The sequence below is a fragment of the Tinamus guttatus genome, unplaced genomic scaffold (assembly GCF_059628265.1).
Source record: "Tinamus guttatus ecotype Peru unplaced genomic scaffold, ASM5962826v1 Tinamus_guttatus_pri_ptg000025l, whole genome shotgun sequence".
NCBI classification, from domain to species: domain Eukaryota; kingdom Metazoa; phylum Chordata; class Aves; order Tinamiformes; family Tinamidae; genus Tinamus; species Tinamus guttatus.
Window position 1 is genome coordinate 1,655,918 of NW_028288559.1, and position 23,570 is coordinate 1,679,487.

At 40.7% G+C, this 23,570-nt stretch overlaps 1 protein-coding gene across 9 annotated transcripts in view; it reads right to left on the bottom strand.

Annotated features, from left to right (window-relative positions):
• Window positions 1-23,570, bottom strand: part of LOC104569624 (poly(rC)-binding protein 3) — a 138,072-nt gene that overhangs the window by 24,186 nt on the left and 90,316 nt on the right. For 4 of the 9 annotated variants that reach the window (XM_088526120.1, XM_088526110.1, XM_088526098.1 and 1 more), the window contains exons 2-6: window positions 13,015-13,038; window positions 12,883-12,915; window positions 9,737-9,853; window positions 3,462-3,593; window positions 463-591 (exon numbers count right to left, since the gene is read on the bottom strand). In XM_088526120.1, the coding sequence (XP_088382246.1) occupies window positions 463-591; window positions 3,462-3,593; window positions 9,737-9,853; window positions 12,883-12,915; window positions 13,015-13,038 (435 nt within the window). Of the gene's footprint in view, window positions 1-462; window positions 592-3,461; window positions 3,594-9,736; window positions 9,854-12,873; window positions 12,916-13,014; window positions 13,039-23,570 lie in introns of all 9 variants that reach the window. The other 5 variants (XM_088526102.1, XM_088526061.1, XM_088526091.1 and 2 more) reach the window with 3 other exon arrangements.

Below are 23,570 nucleotides of genomic sequence, written 5' to 3' on the forward strand. Positions count from 1 at the left end.
TTGAATCTAACAGTTAAAAAAAAAAAAAAGAGTCAAAATGAAACATTCTGGCCTTATGCAATGTTGTGATCCTTAGAAAACAGTCCTAATAATACAATTTGAATGATGCTATTCAGAGTTATTTCTGTTTGAATGAAGAGCTAGTTGTTTTTTGCTCTAATCTGCATCAGAAGAAAATGCCCCTCAGAATGGACTAGAATTCCACTCTGGAGACTCAGGAGAATATAGATTTTTTTTGCTTTGTTTTGGACAATATCCCAACAGCCCCATTTGTGATTCCTAAAGCCTGCTCAGAGAGGCACAAGGTGCTTGAAGCCGCTGGGCAGGGCCAGAACCCCTGACATCCTGGACATGCCAAGGTGATGGAGCACCCTTGAGGCACCTGGGACACGGGAAGTGTCGGGGGAAATGCTGATTTTGAACATCCCCTGGCGCGAGCGGATGCTCTCGGCCACCGCTTACCTCGAGCATGACCACGCAGATCTGCTTCACGCACTGGATAATGGCATCGGGGGTGCCCGAGATGGTCACCGCCCGCTCCGTCGAATTGGGCAACATGTCGCCTGCCACTTGCACCTGGGCTCCTGTTGACTTCAGCAAAGACAAACCAAAAAAAGAAACAAAAAATTGCTGATAACCGAAGAGAGCCCGCTCATCAAACGAGCTGCAATGGCAGACAACTGTTTCCTTAAGCCACTGATGTCTGACTTCATTTCTCTGGGTGAATCTGGGGCTGCTTCATACTCTGGAATATCTCATGATGGTGCAGGAGCTCTTCTAAATTATAATTACCGTTGATTAAATATATGCACATCACCGGCTTTCAGCTCATTAATGAACCCAAGGAGGTAATGAGCTTTTTTTTTTTTCTTTAATTTGATCTTGGCACTCATGTATCTTAGTTAAAACAAAAACAAAACAGATGACAGAACTGAGGCCAAAATGACCCCTGATATTATTTCACAAAAACCCTAAAAGACTTTTCCAATCAAAGGGAAAAAAAACTCAGTCATTTCATATTGAGTTAGGATTTTCACATATACAATACAATCTATTTGTGACTGCTATTATGATGCACTATCTGGGGGCCTGTTCTTTTCTTTTTTTTGGCAATCATTGATTTTGTGTCAGTCAGCAAGGAGTTAATTTATTTTTCTGATAGGCACATACAACACATCTTATTCTGCTTTCCAGAGACTGATTAAATTACTGATTACCTCTTGTGTTCACTGCAGTGTAAGGCCAGAATATCCATTCCTTGTTCTATAATAGGCTTTGGAATTTCACCATAATTTGATCAATCTGTTGTGTCTTTTTTTTTTGTTTTTTAATAATCTTGTCTTAAGAAAATGCATCAACCATGAACATTGTTCCTAGGTACCTGACTGCATGCAGTCAGTGCACAGAGTGTTGTGTGATGCCGAAATTCAGAGCACATCTTCAGAGCGATACTCTTGTTCCCAGTTTGACTGTATCAGCTGTTGAACATACAGTTCTGAGGACTGCTACATCTGGCACAAACTATTCTGCTGAATACTGCAATCACTTACATATTTGCTTTGAAAGCTGATCTTGTTTTTACATTGACTTTAACCATACGTCAGCAGTGGAAAATTGAGTAACATTTTGTCTATTGCCTTTATGTTTCAGCATTCCTGCTGTTAGCTTCTCTCAAAAAACCTCTTTGGTCAAACTTTTACTTCCCTGTGCTACAAAGACAGTTAATGCCTTTAGAAACTCCACTCACCAGCATAATCATGTAAGCGCTTTAATGCTCACAGGCCAGCAAACCTGATGATCCCTATGGGATTCGCAGACCAAGCCATGATCTAAAAGTGCTCACCCTGTACACGAGATTTCCAGTATTTTAAAGAAAATATCTCTAAAATCTGCAGCTATCCTCGTACCAGAACATAGTTCATATTCAAATGTATGCTCTTTAGCACAACTAAGATATGATCCCAATCCTCACCCTGTGACAGGACAACAGGGCATGTAAGAGACGTGGGGGACCAAGGGGAATCGTGTCCCATGGCTGAAGTCATCTCTGAGCAAGTGCTCTAGGAGCAGCTCTCTCGCCGGTAATGGCAATTTGCTTGCTTTCTACCACTTTGATAGCACTAGGAAATTCAAATGGTTTTCAGGTTCAACCAGATACAAACCCCCTTTTGGCTAAGATCAAGTGTAGTGTAGTGTAGTAAACTGCTACCGACGTTGAAAGTCAAGTGGCCGTATGGAATTTGAGCCAGAAACTTCCCCTGGGTGAAGTTCTACCCAGGGAATGCATTTCAACACACTTATATTTTGTTCTACCTAATGAAATTCTCTGATAAACTGTTTTTTTGCAGTTAAAGACAAAAAGAGAAAGGATTTCCTGTGACCTTAATGCTTGCATAGAAACATTGTTTTCTTCCCGCTCCATGTCACCAGGAACCTCCTTTCTCCCGCATTCCTAAAGCAAGTTTGAAAATAAATACTACTGAGGACTGTATCTTGCTCGTTCTCTGATGAAAAACAAAATTCCAAGATAAAAAGAAATTTGATTCATAAATTGCTTTTACTTGCAGGTCTCAGATGACAAGGCTCCCAGTTGTGTGTATGTTAGCTGTGTGTATGCATGTTAAGAGTGTAATAACGCTCTTACATCTGAGAATGCAAGGAGAGAAAAGACCCTGTCAGTACAGATTGAATCCCAAAAGGTCAAACTAACCCACCAGAAGGACCTTAGTTAAGAAAACTTCTGAAACAATCAAATTTGAATCCAAATCAATCCAACTGAAGAATTTAAAAGAAGTCAATAGCATAAGGCACTTAACTGCCCTCTCTGATCACCTCTCCTTCCACTGCAAAGATAAACTAATATCTTACAGCAAAAGCTGTACATATAATTTGGATCAAAGCATTTCCTACTAATTCATGACACTTCATTTTTTCAGTATAAAAATGTTCACTTTTATTCATGTTTAAAATTAAATTTTAAAGTTCAATGAGACATACCATTTTAAATCAACAATTTTGAAAAAAAAAAAAAGGGTAAGTTTCATTTGGTAAAGCCTGTCAAAAGCTTTTGTTTTGACACTGAATGAAAAATTGATCGCTTGATGTTCAACATTTTATTCTGTGTTGGGACGAATATAAATGTAGACAAAATACTGTCACTTCTAAAGAGTAAAAATTCTTTTTTTTCTGAAATGTTCTGTTTAGATCTTCCCTACGTTATCTCCACCTGCATTTAATTTTCTTGTTGGACTGGTGAAGAACACAGGAGCCTCAGAGTAGAATGTGCTATAATGACAGACATGTATATGACAATTTAAATTAACATAGTATGATCCTTTTTGGGTTTTGTGCTTCGAAGAAAAAGGAGCTGCTGGGTGCATTGAATGGATATCCTAAGACAAAGTTCGGATTAAAAAAAACAAAAGCAGCCCAGTGTCCCCAGCAGCCCTCCCAAGACTTACCTCCCTGATTTCTTTGATTTTGGAGCCTCCTTTGCCTATAAGGGACCCGCACTGGCTCGCGGGCACGACGAGCCGCAGCGTGACGGGCGGCTTGCTGGTCACGGAGCTGTTGGTCATCGAAGCGTTTATGTCCTGCAACGACAGCGGCGGCCGGAGTCAGCGGCGGGTCCCGCCGGCCTCCGAAGCGCCGCGGGGCTCGGGACAGACGCCGGAGCTGCGCTAGCACCCGCCAGAGGCTCATCGCAGTTTGCTATCACTGGTGGGGCTGGCAAGAATATCTCCTTCCACGCGTGGGGTGGAATGGAGCAGCTATTCGTGGAAATGCTACCCAAGAGATTAGGAAAGAAATGACCAAAAAAAAAAAAAAAAAAGCCATGCACTCAACTATGCGTTTAGCTCATCTAAAATGCAAGGAGAATTACAGCAACCAGAACGAATGTGCTTCCCTGCATTCCCACCTACCGAGAGCTGCTGCTTTTACAGAAAATGTGCTGTGTGATCAGGGCCCCAAGGGAAGAAGATGCAGCTTTTCAGCTAGATGTGACCCTGCTATATCATGTTTGTGCCAGGCAGTGGCACACTATCCTCCAGAGCTGCTAAATAACACACTTCAAATCCGCATAGTATAACCCTAGCAATCTCTCCCATGTGTATCTCACAACCGACCTGGCCTCAAAGCACTAATGGTGCTTAGTGCTTTCAAAAGTGCCTCACGAGCACTAGCTCACTGAAACCTGCAATTCTCTTTATTTTGCTCTTCATTTAAAGGCAGTGAGAACTAAACATAAAGTAGTCAGACCAAGTTAAAAACTACAGCAGAAGGAAATGAACAGAAACACCCCCTCCACGTCTGAAGGCTCTCATGTAGGGCAGGCCAGAAATTTTCTCACAGAAAGTCCTTTTTTCCAACTGTGAGATTCCCTCTTGTTTAAATTCCGACTTTCCGCGGCTCTGCAACCCAGAGCTTTTCCCAAAGCCTTGACTGATACTAGGTTTAAAGCTTTCCCGGGCTGCTCCTCAGCCAGAAGGGGATCCCAGGGAGCTGCAAGCCCAGCTATGACGTTTTGCAACAGCCCCAGGCTCCGGCATCCCGGCCCCAGGGCAGGAGGGGTGCCCAGAGTCACGTCGTGCAAGGCCGGCCAAGGCAGCCCCGAGGTCTGCTGAGCCACGTGGCAAACACGTTTCGCAGTTTTCCTTTAATGGTTTCCAAACGAAATGTTAAATGTACCAATTTCCGCAGCAAGCGTAATGGGGCTGTGGGGTGGCTCCCCAGGTGGTACCTGATCATCACGGCATTTACCTTAGCGGTAGTGGCAGTTTAGTATTTGACATAAAGGCATCACCTCAATTGCTTTTATCACCTTTTACTTCCTCCATCTTTACAGCTGAGCAGATTCTTTATAAATGCTGGCAAATTGCCACGGATTCAAGCACATTTTTGCAGTTTAAGTGGAGAGGGCTGACTACTAGCTCTGTCTGCTGATTTTTCCAGGACTCAACTATTCTATGTTTTTGCAGTGGATTATGCAGACTTAGTTCATACATTAGGTAGACTTACACCCCAAACCAGAGTTGTCCCACCCACCTGTGAGCTTGCAGCTGCATTTCTTGGGTCTCAGCCCCTAGTTTGGAAATCACTGCTCCCATCCTACATGTCTCAACCTGCAATTCCAATGATCCAGGATGGGTTAGTGCCATTTTTTCACCTGTCTCCTTCATCTGGAGTGAACACTTTAATTGCTTATGTGATTACCTACTTAACACCTAAATTAATCATCAGGCTGCTAGGAAATTGACTTTTATCTAGAAAGGCTGTCAAAGTAGAGTCAAATGAGGTTGCAAAACAGCAGCACAGCAAATATTCCTCCAAATCTCTCTCTCTTCTATATGGCCCCATTTTGAGAATTTTGCTAATATAAAAAAGTGTTACAGGGCTCTCATCTTTTCCTATAGCTGCTTAAGCCCAGCTATACAGTTGCATAGTTGAAATTAAGAGTTCAAGGAGTTCGTGTCAAAAGTAAAGAACAGCACACACATTTACAGAATCATTATGGTTGGAAAAGACTTTCAAGATCATAGAGTCTAACCAAACAATTTAGTAAAGTACCTCACAGTTTAAAAACAGCTCTGCAACTTGCTGTGTCTGAAGAGGAATGCAGAATCTAGTGACGACACCTAGAGCAGAGGGCCGAAATGCCATAATTTATAGATTGTTCTAACCGAGCATGTTGATGGACTGAGGCTGTGGACACTGGGAAAGGGATCCTGCGCAGAACACACTGACCCTAGCTGGTAACTACTCCAGCCTGGTTGGAGCTCTCCTGATAAGCTACAGGAGTCGTTGTCCAACCATAAAGGGATGAAGATGTGCTGGTGTGAAAAAGGGAACAAAGATGTTCACCTTCCTCGGGCACGGATGAGTACAGTGGTGGTTTAAAAGCAGACTAAGCTAAGACTTGACTGCCTATCTTCTTTTACCGCTGCCAGTGAGTGCACGGAGCAACTCTTGGGAAAAGGACATGCTCTTTGAAAGGATACAAAACAGAGAAAATTCCTCATTTTCCTCGTTTTGTTGCATAAAAGGATGTCTAAATACACCTTAACCCATACAGTTTACATTTTCAATATAGGCAGGCCCAGCTGTACTTAACAGGGTAACTGTTTAAAGAAACTCTGATAGTAGCATTTGGGCCACCAGCATAAACAGTTAACAGACGCAGAGTTAAATGAAGTCCGTTCTAGTTAACTGGGTATTAGCTGAACTGTTCATCTCACAGAACTTCACACAAGTTTAAAAGAATCATTTTTTCTTGACTAAAATAAAGGCCCTTGCACGAAACAGAACGACCCACACAGACAAGCACATACTTTCTCATCTGATAACGGAGCAGGACACCTCAGGGCTCAGGTACATGTGATCTCACATGCCCTTTGAGGTTACTTTTATCATGCTGAATTCCCAGGCAGGTCTCTTTCTACAAACTAAAGGGGACTCTAAGCCAAGATCGCTCTTGGGCTGTGTCTCATTTTTCCTTCTCCAGCTGAACATGAAGGTTGCAGTCATGGATGAAGGTTTCTTCCTGCTCCTGTTGGAAGGGCAGACCATGTGAGATGAAACTAGAAGGGGGGACAGGGTGTTCATTACATACAAAAACTGCTAAAGTTGTTTGATAGTGACAGCAGAACATTTCTTGAATAGTTACGCTATAGCCAAAATTGCTAATCAGTCTGTTTGTTCAACCTCAGCAAGACAAAAAGGTCACTGGGTTTGCCCCACGGAGGCTGCAAGTGCCAAAATCCAGGTCTGGCATTTGATGGTGCTATTTAGGTTTCTTAGAATGAGGTGAAAGGAAAACGATATTCTCTCCTGTTTTTTTTTTTCTTAATGCCTGAAAAAAAAACCCAACAAAATAATATGCAAGACAAGTACATCCAATAGTTTAGATCACTATGAATTTCTGAAACAGAACTTTACTTTGCCTCCTAAGTATTCAAGTTACCTGATTTTATCAACAGGGAAAATCACAAAAAAACAAATTCATGACATGGTACTGTTCTGTTTACCTAAGTTCTTCTAAATATACTGGTAGCCAGTTATATTAAAATTAAATACAGATACTTCAGAATATGTAACCCCAGTACTAGATCAGCAGCAAGTGCTAATATCCTTTTGCTAGGATTCCACATTAAGATTCCAGATTATCCGCTAAAATCTAAGAGGGTAAATATGCATTAAATCCTCTCTGAGGCCTGAAATTCAGATTTCTGTGCCTCTTGCTAACTATAGCATATTCAAAGATAACTTGTTCCTGAGGCGAGGGCCCAGAATCTGTGCACTATAAATGTCTTTTTGAGAAATGCAGTATTATTTTACTGGGCACCGGTTTTGATGGGAACTGACACGGATTATCTCTGTTAAAGATTCCCTCAGCATTTTTCAGGATAAGTGCCTAAACAGAGCGTGTTCCTTATAGAGATTATTGTCAGTGTTTTCACGCATCTCTCTAAATACAGGAACTATGCTGACAGGTTAGGACACAGACTGAACGGAACAGCCACATCCAGCAAAATGGAAAAGCATTTAATTGCCTTACAGAACTTTGGCAAAAATACCTCAGTTTCTATGAAAGAGCCCACTACTCTGCCCTGAACAGCATGCAAACCTTTAGAACAAGGGTTCAAACAAAAACAATTTATCGACAACAGATCTCCTTTGTCTCATAACAAAGATTTACTCTTTTTTTTTTTTTTTAGATAATATTGTTGACTACTCCCTTTGGGTCTCTGTGTACTAGAGGGTAGGGTGCCATACATAGAAATCCCTCTCAAGCGCTGGTACAAGGTGGGTAAGGAGATGCAGCTGAGGAGATGGCAGAAGCTGGTTTTGAAACTGGCCAGGAGAGAGCTACTGTGCCATTCTGCAAGACTCCAGAATATTTTTCATTAATAGATGGTTAAGAAGAGAAAATTAGTGTGCACATAAAACGTTCGTATCACAAAAATGGGGGACTTCATCAGTGTGTTGAAACACTGGAATACCGTACAGGAAGATCTGAATAACCATGAAGGAATGGAACAATGTAAGTGGCATGAACATTAGCAGTATAAAAAAAGTAATTTATCTGGGGGCTACTAAAAAAACCTGCCAAGACTTGGGAGATTCCTACTGAAAACACCTGTAGAAGAGCTGGTGATTCACACTGATCCCAGAATGGTTGTTTGCAAAACACTTCCCCACTCTCAGGCCAGGTATTCCCAGCAGTGGCAGGGCTATGTTATGTTAGCATAATACCCAAGACAGGGAACTGCCTGTGCTATTAAAAAAGCTCTTGTGGAACTTCATTTGCAACCCATCTACTGTTAACACATACATTTAACAAATGCATACGGGGAAAAAGTAGGTGACTGGAGTGACAGGAGGGTAGGGAATGCTGAGCTTGGCTCACATAGGCTGATAAAGGCAATGGTGTGAGGCCATTGAATTGTTTTCTAAAAATATGTCTAGGAGAGAAATCCTTAGGGATGAAAAGAATTACTTAAACTAATGGCTGGTGCTGGCAAAGGAACAAAACTGTATAAACTGCTCATGAATACATTCAGATGAGGAGAGAGAAGAAGGTGTTTAATTATCAGAGTAGTGGATCCGTTAACTAGAAAAAAATCTAACAAGGTTTTGACGGTGTTTTGAAGGAGATGACACGGCATGCTAGAGGAAGACCACATCTGATGAGCCACAAGCTCTCTTCTAGTCTTTTTACTCTAAGTGAGAATAGTCACCATGGGTAAATGAAGGCACAGAGTAACACTTCCCATCCATGCCAGCATTTCCCAAAGCTATGGGAAAGTATGGAGATTAACCTCACTCACTGACAGAAAAAAGTGCTCTTAAGAAAGGGACTCAGATCCTTGTAATTTAGTCATCAAGGGGACAGCCCCTTTCTCCCAGTGTGGGTGACTCAATCTGGGTATTTGTAGGCACTACCTTTAGAAGAAGGCAAATTTTCCTCTGCAGGTACCTCTGCTTCTCCATGGAGTATAGGAGAGATGCCCAGGCAGAACATTTGGCTTTCAAAAGTAAAGAGAGAGTTAAATCCTTTCCTAGGAGACCAGAATATTCATGTAGGCTGCTGCCATTTCTTTGGGGGTTTCCATTAAAATAGCACCCATGTCCAGTCATAAATGGTCCGTGAAACTTGAGGAAACTTTAGGTACATACATGCCCAAAAGGCCAAAATGGTAATTCTATGGTAAATTGATCACTCTCTTGCCTCACTTACTCTTAGTGCCTTTATTTTAATTAATTTTAAAAGCCAATGTTTAAACACGGTAATTGGTAATTATATATTTTGTTTCTAAAATAAAATTTTTCTAGTTGAATGAATTATATATTCATTGTGACACATATAAAATTTACATCCATACCAAATGGAACCATATAAAAACAGAGTTAGAAGTTATGCAATTATTCCTCTCAAATCAAATCCACAATGGGACTAGATATTTTCCAAGACATTTTTCCTACCATTAGTGCACATTACTAGAAGCAATTGCTTTTCCCTGAAGCCTCCAAAAAGCAAAAGAAATGATCAAACAGCTTGTAAATTGACCCATTATTTTTCTTCGGTGTTACTGCCAAAAGCATTTATAAAAATACAACCAATTCCATTGCTATTAAATAGTACATTAAACAAATCATATTTAACATTAAAGCAAACAGGAGGAAATTCAAATAGTGTTTGTATTTCAACTTGAAGAGAGAAAAAAAAAATGCTTACCTCTTCAAATTTTAGTGCAATCATAGAAAAAGCTTTAAAAATTGCATCTGTTGGGCCTGTTATTGTCACGATTCTTTCTGGACAGGAGCCTTCTGAGATATTGATTCGAGCACCACTCTGTCAAAAAGAACAAATATTTTACATACATATACTCCCCGGGGAGCAAGGAGGATTAGGGATACTGTTTGGGCATTGTCTTGGGGTATTCAATTTATCCCCTACAACTGCAGCCCCCAAATTTATATAATTCAGTTATATAATTACATAATTATATAATAATTTATATAATCAGTTATATAATAAACTGATCACGCACCAAAAAATCATCTACCTCTGGGAAACAAGACTCTGCCTAGGTAAATACATAACTTTCATCACACTATGCAGATTGCACTACTACAATTCAAAGTTAAAAATCACGACTTGAGATGTCTTTTGCTTTCCTTCTTGCAGAATTACCATTAACTAGGGCTGAAACCCCAGAACTTCAGCTAAGATTGTTTTGTTTGGGGAGCATCAACTTCTAGGAGCAAAGACTTGCTTGACTCTGGTTTGCACCTACACTCAGTGCTTGCTCTTTCTACAGCTGGGCAGTGCTTTACTGCATGAAGAATGTTCCTTACAGAGGAGCGTCATATGGAGTTAGTCAATGAACAGTCACTGAAGCACCCTTAACTAGTCCCCCTTACAGCATCACCACGGTGTAGAGAAGGTGTTTGCGGCGGATGTAAATACATTTAAGAGGCTCTTAGTGTAGATAAATCCAGTCCAGGCAAGATCAACTCCTGCCCTGTGGTTTGGGGCATGGAAAGGTGTTAATGCCTTGTTAATAACAAGCCACCAGAGCTTCAACGGCTCCGCAGACCCTGGCTTGCTTGAGGATGTTGGCCTGCAGCAAACGTGAGATGATCTGAGTCAGTGTGGCCCTTCGCCTTCCCCTGTGTGTATTAAGCTGCCACAGATCAGGAGTAATCCACCTGCGTGCGTCCGAGCCTTTACTCATGTGTATACTGCTGCTGAATGGCAGGATGTCATATTTCCCCACATGACAGCTACCAAGAAGGAAAAAAAGAACTATTAATAGAAAAATGTGCTGTCTCAGACTCAGCTGGCAGATCTACTTGATGTGTCTACATAAAAAAGGGCAGCAGACACTTTTTCTGACAGGAGAACCTAAGTGGGAATTGCTCTAATCAAATATCAGCATTCAATCAGGAAGGAGATGCAGGCTTAGGGCTAGCTTAAACTGGCAGAAACGTTTGCTTGCAGTTATCGAAAAGAAATCGAGTTCTGCAGGAATCCACGGTGCAATGTGCTGGATGGGAGTTCTGCCACTGCTCCCTTCATGGAATGCAAGGCTCCTGCTCTGCAGCTGTAATTGCGGGAGTTTATCCAAAACATAAAGTGAATTGTCTGCAGCCAAAACCCACCGATTTTCTACAAGTGAATTTTTATCAGTGATCTAATCTATCTCCACTGATAGATTTCTGGTCAAAGTAAAGTTATTGCGCTTAGAAGAAAAGGTTTTAAAATAAAACGTGGTAGTCTCCAATACTTCTGTGCAAGAAGCAAACAACGGCAGAGCACAAAGTGGCTTTTGGGTGTATTTTTCCTTAGATACAAAGCTGTCTATGATATGATCTTGACTGAACACAGCAGGTCAAAGTTGTTTTTTTTTCTTTTTTTTTCAGACAAGCCAAATCAAGTTTTGTGTGCATACATTTTTGAAGAAGAAATTTAAAAAGCAATGATAAGGTAAACTGCCATATAAAAGGACTACAGTGTCTGCTAGATTATCTCATCTCACCTAGAGGCATATCACCCTTGCCCCGTGTTGATAGTAAAGATGCACACAATTCCTTAAAAAATAAATAATTAAGGTAAAGCAAGCCTTTCATAATTAAGTGCGGGTGACAGCATGGCATAGCTTTTCAGGATTGGAAGCAGGACATTTATCTTGAAAAGCACACTGACTAGGAACTAAAACTCTCCCGTAAGATGTTTGACTCTCAGAAGTCAGGAGCACCTGGAATGCCCATAGGTCTCTGTTTGGGATCACAAGTAACAATTAAACCACAGGGTCACCTAGTCCATGGGAAACAGACTTGTAAGAAAAAAGTTTAAACCAATATACAAATATTTTAAAGCATAGGAGGAAATCACTATCTCCAAAACTGGAACTGTGAACTCAGTCTGGAAGCAAGTGCCTGGCTGAGTATATTTAAAAAGGTAACATAGTAATATTTTTTTCTACATGTATTGAGAATTTGCTGTCCAAGACCTTCTGCCAGAATACGAAAAAACAAAGCAGGTGGCACAATACTGCACCGCTGGGATGTTAGCATCAAACTGATTCATCCTGTGGCATCCTCTATACAGTTTGCACTCCTGACATTTTAAACACTAGCATTTGTCTTCAGATTTACTCTTTAGGCAAATATTTGAAAGAACAAAATATTTTGAGGTTTCAAGGTATTTCAATCTGCAGGTTGGATGTACTGATTTGCAGGACAAGCAGGTCCTTAACCTGCACCTCGGAGCCAGCATAATCCTGCAGAGGTAGCACACCTCGGTTTGGGACAGGGCCACAAGCCATGAGCTCTGCAGAGACTGACATTTATATGGCTTATTTTTAGTTAGTCTTTATGTATTTGCAGCCTTTTTAGTGCAAGTGAACTGGCCAGTGACACGGGCCTCCCTGTGTCCATCCCACTAAGAGCACAAAGTTAAGGTGAGATGTGGGAGAGGGACCCTGGCTTATGTGCATCTGGCTCTGGCGAATTTTCCATCTATTCCCAAACTTTTGGCAGCATCAGCCTAAATCCTGATTTCAGATTTTGGAAGCTCTCTACAAGGAGGCTGAGCAGACACACAGAATGAGAGAGGGGGTTCATCCCACTGGATCATGCTGGTTTAGGCAGCAGCAGGCATATTTCTATGGAAAGTCTGGAAGACTCCAGGCTGCTGCGGTGATAAGGAGGTTACATGAACCACAAGGTTTAATTTAGGGCACTACATTCACAGAATGACACTTGTTAACAGTGACAATGTTAAATTGACAGCCCACGTGGTGGCACTGTCTCCACACATATGAACATGACCCGAGCTAGAAAGAAAAGCAAGAGAAGACATCTTACTTGTCTTACCTCCTCCCTCATCTTCTTAACTGTCTCACCTTTCTGTTAACGAAAAAGGAAAAAAAAAAATTAGCCTCTGCTGATGAAACGAACCAATAACACAATATTTTGACATGGAGCTAAAGAGTAAAATTTCCTTACCTTTCCAATAATGCTTCCAACCTCCTGAAAGAGAGAGAGAAAAAAAGAGATGTGTTAAGTTACTGATATGATTTGCTGAAGAATAGCTTTTGCTAAGCTCCTAAGCAACCTCGCTAATCACTTATGTCAAACTTGCGACGAGAAGCACAGCCCCGCTCCGTTGCTGATGTACACAAACAGGCCATGCTGTAGAAAGAGGGGTTGAGTAAAGACACAGCTTTGCAGCTTACTGATGGTGCAAGAAAAATACCTTTCACAGAAACTGAGCTTGAGGTTACAGATCAATTCAATAAATGCAGACAAACATCTATGCCAGGGAATGAGAGGTTCACAAATAACAGAGCTCTGCACAACCTACTATAGAAAATGGGATCTGATACAGGCATCAAAATAATCCCTGATCTCACTGAAAGCATGCACCTACCTTCTATCCACCACGTATGGCTGCTGTTGCATTTCCATTTATGCAGTGTTATTGCATACAGACCTGGTGGTCTGCCTAAACTTCTCCTTTAAGCACTTACGGAACAGTAATTGCTAAGCATTTTTTGGGGATTTGGGAATTGCTACTGGGGTTCCAGAATCTTACACAAAGGGGCACAAAACACCGAGAAACATTGTTGTGAATTACAACAGAATGATCTGGCAGTTCTGACAACATCCCGTGGGTTTAAAATCTGGTACATAAAGGTAGCCAAACTGAAAATCACAGTCCAGATGTTTTACACAGATCAGACAGGTGTAACATCAATTTGGAAATCACCTGATGGAAAGGAGACCAGCTAAAGGAAAACACACACTCCTATACTCAGACTGTAAAATCCACCTCAACAGTTGAACACTGTCTCGCATGGCCGATCTGACCTACAGGTATGATATATAGTTTTTTTCCTGCACAGTTTATATACTTGTCTGCCCCATTCTGAAACACAGCCACAAGAGTAAGATTTAAGGAATCATTCTCTGCTGCTCTGTCCAATGACAGACTCATGATGAAGTGGTACTAACTTCCCCTTGTTGTACCAGAGTGCCTAGAGTGTCCTTGAGGAAGCTATTTCTCACTGCTAGGTTATTTATAAGCTTCTAGGATGAAGCTGCTTGTGCTCACAACTCTGAGAGGAGGTGAGAGGAAGGTTCAGTTCAAGGAAGAGCTTGGGCATATGGTTATTTCACACTCCCTGCAAGTTTGCAGATAACACCAAACCAGGGCAGCTTCTACGCTGGTGAACAAGGCTGGCTGGAGAAACGGGCTAAGAGAAACTCCAGGGAGTTCCACATAGGCCAGTGCAAAGTCCCTGTGTCTGAAATGGAATAACCCCCACAGCAGGACGGGCTGGGCACTAGCAGCTTTGCAGAAAATGAGCTGGGACGTCCGATGGACAAGATTCTGAAGCTGAGTGAGCAGGGTGCCCTTGAAGCACAGAAGGCCAACGGCATCCTGGGCTGCACGAGCAAGAGCGCAGCTGCTCCGGGTGCTTACTGCAAGACAGACAAGAACACCCCGAAGTGAAGCCAGCGGAGGGCCGCGAGAGAGCCCGGGCACTGCAGCAGGAGGGACCCGCTCTGTGCATGAGGTTTGACTCAGGCTTGCTTTTAAACTTTACCTTTTCTGTTTCCCTTTCTTATTTCCATTCCTAATTCACCTCCAAGACGCCATTCTGCTCTCCTGTACATGCTGGCCAGGCAGTAGATATTCTTCAGCTAGACACTGCAAATTTTCCATGAGTATCTGACATGCACTGAGGACTCCCTACACTGTACAAGCGCTCTTGCAAAGGCTCCCACGTCCATCTAGAACTGTGAGATGCCCGTGTATCTGTTTGTACAGTGAAAAAAGAAGTTCTGTGAAAAAGAACAAGAATGAAGCCTACTCTGTGAGGCTGTGTTTTGTGAATGAACTAGCCTGTGTCTAATAATATGTGGATTTTGGTCTTGCTTATTGCCATGTCTGAGACAGACAAATCCGCATACTGTCTAGATTCACTAGTGATATTCAACTTCTTTGTTATCAGAGACACAAATCCGGGATACCCCCTCCAAGATTTTTCCAAAATCTTACTTTCTTTTAGACTGCCTCTGTAACTCAGCAAGGCTGAAGGTGCTGAATAGGATTAAAACAGGCAGGAGAATAAGAAGGGACAGGCAGACATCCCCACACAGAGCACAACTGCATAAATCTAAATAATGAAAAGACTGGAGAACCCCTCATATCTAAGAGGACCTCATGACCTCCCTGCACATTCAAGCAGCTTTATCTTGAATGTCTTTTTATTCCCTTCTCTAAAATTCCTAGTTTCAGAAATAGTTTCTTTGGTAAGACTTACTCCCAGTAAGCAGAAAGGCCCTTTGCGACTGTCAAGCAATTATATTTTCATCTGCAGAACATTTTTTGTTGTTATTGAACTCTTAGGTCCAACCTCTCTTCATTAGAAACCTGAGACCTTCACGAAAGCTAGAAATCTTCCTTAGGCCTAGCCTGTCTTGAACCTGCAAGGTTTTGCATTTTGCTGGTCCAGTCTATTTGATCATCCTAAGTCTTAATCACAGACATGTTTCTTTCAGCCATGCATGATCGGAACATGACTAATAAATACAAGCACATCTTCCTTGAAAAATGGACAAGATGTTTTTGCTTTGGGAACAGAAAAGCAACAGCTTGTTTGAAGTCCTTTTAAAAAAGATGGTGCATTTCAAACAAAGAAATTCTAAGTCTTTAAACAAAGAAAATAAACGTAAAATATAAGGATTCTCTGTTGATTTCGATGGGTCAGGAAATCCATCCACACTAACATCAGTTTATCTTCAAAGTACTGTCTTACAAAGAACTGCAGTCAATGAATAGTGTGAAGTCATTGCTAAAAATCAGGGAGACTTGTGATCTATTCCTTGGAATTCTACAAATTTTAGAAAATGACACTGAGATTCTAGAGAATATTCCAAACCTTCTTCTCCAAGGGGGAATTTAAAGCATCCTTTATAAAGAGGCTACTCCAAAACATTCAAATAAACTTCTTTCCCTGTGCTATAATTCTCATTGAGCTACGATTCTGCTATGAAAAAAAGAGTGAAGTAGAAAAGGAAAAGGAAAAGCATTAGTCTTATATGACACTCCTACATTTTCTATAATTTTTGATTTTGTACAAATTAGCTCCCCTCTCCCCCCCAAAAAAATCTGCAACTCTTCTAAGCTGGTAGCTTTAGCCTCCCCTGGGCTTCATGCCCTTGCTGGAAAGGTCTCATAAAGCCTGGAAATAATGTATATTTTCTAATTATGAAGAGAAATCTCCTTTTGTCACAGATACAATCAGAGGATTCTTTATGACTTATTCTTCAAATTACCTATGCTTCCTCATAAAACCTTTAATGATTCTTTGTACAATCCAATATTTGTCTCATACAGATTCTTTATATGGCTCTAAATTATGTTTAGCACTTGGTGGAATATGTAACACCATTTTTATGATACTCAAGTGCTATCAATATTTTCATATGAGGTTATTCTTAGGGTTTTATCTTCTTCAGAGAACATTTCTAATTCTGTTACACACTCAACCTGCGTGACTGCTTAGATTGAGGGAATGGCATGTCTATCACCTACATCAGCTGATGAAAAGCCAGGAATTGAATGTAACCCAAGCACAGACGCTCCTCGACAGTCAGTGAACGCAGGATGGACATTTCACTCCTAAAAGAGGAGGGATGATGTGTCCCCTCAAGGGGTTCAACCCTCTCCATCTACAGTAGAACCAGCCTAGACTTGGACTAACATAAAGCAAGTTAAGTGAGAGGGTTCCCATCTCCGATGTCAAGTTCAGTCTCTGTGCAGGTCAGAGAGGAGGATGATTTAGCTGTCCCAGAAAATAATGGCTTACTAGAATATACTAATATCCTTGCATTACTTGCTACTTTCCAGTGCTTGGCCATATATCCTTAGGCATACAGCATATATATGTGCCATATAAGGTTTTTATTACCAGTTTCATACTGATTTATTGACTAACCTGCATATACACATGATAAGAGATTAGGCTATAGAATAATAATTACTAGTCTTTATATACCCACATTTCAACAACAAATGAAAAAGCTCTGCACGAACAGAACTTTTATAAATGGAGAAACCAAAGCACCTGGGAAGAAAGATAGGCCCAAGGTAATGGCATAGCTCAAGTTCCTTGGCTGGAGTATTATACACTCCTTGGCTTGAGTTTATGCAAATATTTGCCTGGCAGAAACCAAAGCGTCACAGCAACCGCTCTGGATGAACATGATGCTTTCAAAAAGCCTCAGTAATGTATGTGTGTCTACATACCCTGATGTAGATGCACACCCACACATGTACTCATATAGTTGTGGGGGCAGTCAAAATACGTACACAGCCACCAAACAGACAGACAGATACGAGCTTTTCTTCCAGAAGTGACAGCAATTTGAGATGCCCATCTGGATAATCATCAAAGTGGCCAGAGCTTTGGATAGTGCAGAGTATCCAACCTTGATCATGCCTTTCAAAGGGCATATTTACAGATGCCAGTCATGCAGGACAGTCTTATACTTGGGCTCCTATAGCATCCTGTCACTTTCAGAAACCTGAAGAAAATAATTAAATCTAATTTCAGATAGTTTGAAAAAAAGCTCATTAGCCTTTAGGGATGGGTTGATTTATGACTATGTTTCTCTTTAGTATGCCATTTCTAATTGCTAAGGAGATGATCATATGACAAGAAGAGAACCTCGCTGACAAACACGGGGTAGACACTCTATTCTACAAGGAAATTAAGCAAAAAATATGCATTTCTTCCTGTCAGCCAGCCACATGAATCATTATGGTTGGAAAAGACCTTCAAGATCATCAAGTCTAACCATAAACCCATAAACACCCTGCCTGCTAAACCATGCACATGATTCACTGCAGATAACTTGCACAAAAGCAGTGGTAAAAAGGAGGTATGGTTTTCCTCATGCTGAAATGCAATGTGTAATATTACTTTCACAACCAATTCACATGGAATTAAATGATATTTATGCTTAACAAGACAGCTTTATGCTTAGAGAGTAGTGGGTCCCTCACAGAGGAAAAGTTCTCCCTATATTTTCAGCACCATCTGTGGTAACCTCACAGAGAGGCATCACCATCAAAACAGGAGGAGGCAGCAGACAAGTCTTGGTGAGCCAGGGCTTTGGCAAAGCTCTTGATGGTGCACGAGGATACAAAACAGGCTACAGAAGAAAGCTATTTCCAAATCAATTAGTCAGGCAAGGTCCCTTTTCAACAGCAAGAGAAACAAATTAGTCATGTTAAGAAAACAGAAGGCTTAACAAATGGCAACAAACCTTGGTATAAAGATTAACCTTTGATCTGTAAAGATAATGTGGAATTCCATCATTTTTCTAAGCGTAAGTCTAGATTAATAATTACTATGGCCCAGGGAAGCAAAACAAAACAGTTAGCTATTCCCAAACTGCATAAAAGCACAACCCCTGCTCTATTACTGTCAAGCAGTGGTTTCTACTGCCAGCAATATGGAATGCCTAGTGTAAACGCAACACTAACCTCACAGGAGCCCTGACATGAAGCCACAACGAGAAGGAAAGGCCATTTTGAAGTAATGTAGGATTATATACATTTATCCCAATTATATTACATTATATACAGATTCTATACATTTATCCCAATACACCTGATCGATCAGAGGCCACATCCTAAAGCCTTCAAATTCCTGCAGTGTTCCTGCAGTGCTCTTACCTGCTTTCTGCGAGCGAGGATGAAGTAGGAACAACAGGATTGCTCTCTTCAAACAACAAAAGCTCGATTAGAAGAGCACTGAAGAAATACAGCCTTCCATGGTGTGGAAGCACATCCATCGCAACACAAAGCTATGCTGGCAACCTTCTGATAAAACATTTTCTGATAAAATATCCGATAAAATGTTCTAGATCATCAACTAACTGTCTCTGTCCACACCAGGACATTACAACCCGGCTCCTTCTCTTAGCACCGTTCTGAGGACACATCTCTAGATACTTGTATAAGAATATGATTATCTTTGCATGAAAGATCACACGAATCTATGAAGATGGAGCACACAGGGCATCAGTATTTTTGAAGGTTGAAAAAAAAGTGCCATAGACAGTTTTGGGAAACATGATTTAACAGATCTATCTCAGAGAACAAACGGCTGCTTCGGATAAACCGCGAGCCTTACTTGTGTTCTGGGATTATGTGGGCTTAGTCTTGCTGGCACAGTAGATCTCATGTTCCTAGGTGATGCTTCTGTTGTCAGTTCTAATTTAGTAAGACACTGGAGTCCAAGCCCTTACTGAGACAGATCCCACGCTAACAAATGCGCTAGTGCTTGCAAAAACCTTCAAATTATGGTCCTTCTGATGGAGACACCAGAGTCATAACTCCTCCATATGTCCATCTATCATTTTGGCAACGGTGCCAATGGGCATTTCTCATTTGTTTTTCGATAGCAGATGGGTAATAAATTTCCGAAAATATCATTGTGCAACTTCACACCAACCCTCATGTCCTTTCTCAAAAATAAAATAAAACACAAACCAAAAACAGTCCCTCCACTTTGTTCTTCTGCCTGCCACGCTGAAACAGCAGCACTGAACAGCATGCCTTTTGCAATCTCCACTCGTTGTAACTGTGGACTGATGAGATTTTGTTTGACAAAAGTGGGCAAATGTGGTCACAAAGACTGTTTTGGGAAGTAAACAGTGCCCAAGGGCTGTGGGAAAAGACCTCTCTCCTTTCCACTGATTTTTTTAGGCTAGTGAAAATAGTTAGAAACTACAGCTGTTACTACTGTAATACTAGGAGGAGATCTGCACATATTTGCACACTGAGGTTTGTTCCATGACCAGAACTCTTAGGTACTACAGTCATGCGAACAAAACAAGAGCTCTAACAACAATAAGCAGGACAGTCAATCCTCATAATACCCTGCTAGCGTTCCTGGAAACTAGAAAGAAGAGAACAAACACTGACTTGGTTGGCATTTTCTGGACTGGATTAAGTTACTGAAAAGATAATTCTTACAGATGCTTTCTTTTATGTTGCATTCTAATAAGTAAAAGCTAAAAGAAAACAAATGAGGAAGAAGGGCATTGCCTTCATGTTGGGGGAAAATCAGTGATTTATATCTAGCTTTAAAAATCTTTCAGGGGTCAATTAGCCAGGTATGCAAAAGCAGCTGCTCAAAGCAATATATATATATATATAATGTATATATGTGTGTATATATATATATACATTATATATATATAAAATGTATATATGTGTGTATATATATATATACATATATAATCTATATTACCTATACAGATGGTAATGTACCGCATGGTTTTATGCTGCCTCTGTTTAGGTCTTTAAGTGTAAGCAAGCACTTTGATGAGTTTTATTCCACCTGTAGAAAATTCTATAGCATCAAAAATGAGAATATCTGAACAAAGCTAAACACAGGCTCTTTAGTGTTATTTTTCTGTGCTTTTCTGTATTTTCCTTCTCCACTTAGTTTTCAAAGAAGTCATTCACAAACACAGCAGTGACTGCTGAGTACTCAACTGAAGTGATTCTGCCACAAGTGCTGCAAGGGAATTACCCTCTCTTTACCCCACGATATGCAGTACATACACCCCAAACTGCATACGCTTTCCCTGCAATGGCCTTCCTTTCCAATCCAACATATCTGCAACGCGCTACTCTAGCCACAACCACCTCTGGCATGTTCTGGCCTTCCTGCTTTCCATATCTCCTCCTTTCTCTGCACAAGCATCTTCCAAATGACCTTCCCCATTAATTGCCTTGGTTTTTGAGCTCTCATTATTTGGTAAGAGGCCTGCGTCCCTCACGGTTTTCTCTCCCACCTTCACCCCACCTGTGAATTATTTCCTTATTTTTCCTAATGAACCTGACTTTATTAACCCATTTTCTTTTCAATTTCTTAACTCCTTCCCCTTTCTCTAAAAGCTTCCTGTAGTGCCCTCTAGTCCTGACTGGCTTCTTGTCTGCTTTGCTATGTTCAAGGGAGTTTCATGGGCACACGTTCAAGCAGGAGGCCCTGGGGAGACAAGGCACTTCTACATGTTTGTCCTCAAGGAGGGAGCAATGATGCTTGGACAGGTCTCAGAGTGGCTTCATGACCCCAGGGCCCTGTCCCTAATGGCACGTTTGCATACTGTCTTGCATTCCTTTCCTCACACACCTAACTTTTCAGCCTCCATTAAAACATTCCTGAAATTTCACATTTTCGCACTGGCGCAATCTGTTTACCCTCCTCACCTAAGCTTAACTTTTAACAGAGTCTCCAGGGTTTCAGTCTGTGAACATGAGCTGCGTAGAAATCCAAACCATGACAAAATCATGTCATCATTATCCAGTATGGGCAACATAAGTACTTTTTTTGGAGTTATTTTATTCTGTCATGAACTGGCCAGATGCAGACCAAAAGCACAACAGATGTTCTAAGGTACCTTAACAGACTTCTGTGGGCAAGGCAACAATTTTCCATGAACTTTCAACCTGGCTTCAGCAAGCAAGAAAATCAGCTCGCCATAATTCATGGGAAGAAAAAACTCAGCAAAAAGTGAACAAGAAGTAACATGAAGGAAACATCAAGAATCCAAAGAACCTCTAACAGGCAGAGAGCTAGAACAGGTTTATTTCTAACAAAGAAGGGAAAAGAAAAGAAAAGAAAAGAAAAGAAAAGAAAAGAAAAGAAAAGAAAAGAAAAGAAAAGAAAAGAAAAGAAAAGAGAAGAGAAGAGAAGAGAAGAGAAGAGAAGAGAAGAGAAGAGAAGAGAAGAGAAGAGAAGAGAAGAGAAGAGAAGAGAAGAGAAGAGAAGAAAAGAATAAGGATCTTTCTTCTGGAGCTCAGCCAATCCTTACAGCCACAGGCTGTTTACCTACAAACGCACATACTTTCCACTTGTGTCCATAAACCCTTAACAAATATTTAGGTACAGTGGTTGTAGGGGTTTAGGGATAGAGTTAAGACTATGCAGGAGAGATGCTAGAATTTCTGTCAAATACCCCAAGAAACAAATAACATCTGAATTACCTTTTCTGTAATCCAATTTGCAAAAACACACTCCTAATTCCCCTCTTGATTTTCAAGCTATGACCGCTTATTTACAGCCCAAGCACTGCTTCAATTAGGTTTTGTCTTTAAATACTAATGAGAGATCAGAAATCTCCAGAAATGTCATTACCACAACAAATCTTAGGAAAGAGCTGAGGAGAAGGTTTCCTCCTCTACTTCAGAGGCACGTACAGAGTGACCTTCTCACAATGAGTTCCTATCAGCTCAGACAGCCTTTGCTCCTTGATATTAGCATTTTTTCAATCACAGAAATAACATCAAAGAAACTATAAGAGCTCAACTTTAATCACCAAAAGAAATTCTGACGTTGCAATACTTTGGCACAACAGGATACATGAGTGGAGCCTAGTGGAGCTCACAGTATACCCATCGTGCCTTGTTATCTGTGGTGTACTCCCACTCCTTTGAATTTCCCAGCTTTCATGTGCTTAATTTAGACTCTTGGGGCTATGTCAGCATTGAAGATCGGTCACGTAACATTCATGAGAGTTAAGAGTATTTGGACACACAACGAACTGCATTCAACATAGAACATGAGCCTTTTCTATTTTGTTTTCTGATTATCTTATATTATCAAATAATACCCCCCAAAAAAACCACTGCTAAAGTGTCCTGAAAATGACAGTTCCTTGGGTTGAGCTGTACTGTCTGAGCTGTGTGGCAGTGATTTTTTTTTGAAGGCACACTTAAGCACACAGGAATTTGACCGAAAGCAGTAGGGACCTACCAGGATGCTTTTCTAGGTTGGGACCAAGAATTAGTAGAATCACATCCCTAAGAAGCAATTTTCAGTGTAGACATGCATGCAGTTTTTAGGTGAGTTTGGTAAAAGAGACAGTTAATAAATATGTTTGATAGTTCCCTATTTTAGATGTAAATTTTACACACCAGAAGCCTGCCTGAAGCAGACATCAACCAAAGATGACCGGCTGAAATGGTTGAGTATTTTCTGAGAAAATACACAGTTTGATCGATGGTACACTAATTTTGGCATATCCTAAAGTTTGGCTTTTTTAAATTGAAAACTGCATCTTCTTAAATCACCTAACAGCTCCACATGTATAATATAGACAGAGCTACGTTAGTCTCCTATGTGCAGTGGGTGTATTACATGTTCATGCCATAGATTTCTGATCTAGAAAATTGGAAGTATGCTCCCTTTTACAATATATTTATATTTTTAGTTTATAAACTAAATTCCAGGAGTAAAAAATATGTTTTAGATTTATATATGTCATTCTACAAATCTGATTTGTATATATTTTCACTGTTCCTTGTAAAAAATAGCTAAGCATTTCTCCTTTTTATAATATCCATTTCTCAGCCTAAAAACTTCCATTGTTGACTGATATAAACATTGCAAAACTAACTTATGAAATACATTTTAATTAAAAACTCATTTTGTGATCTTGCAATGTGAAATAAATGGCTATCAGACTATCAT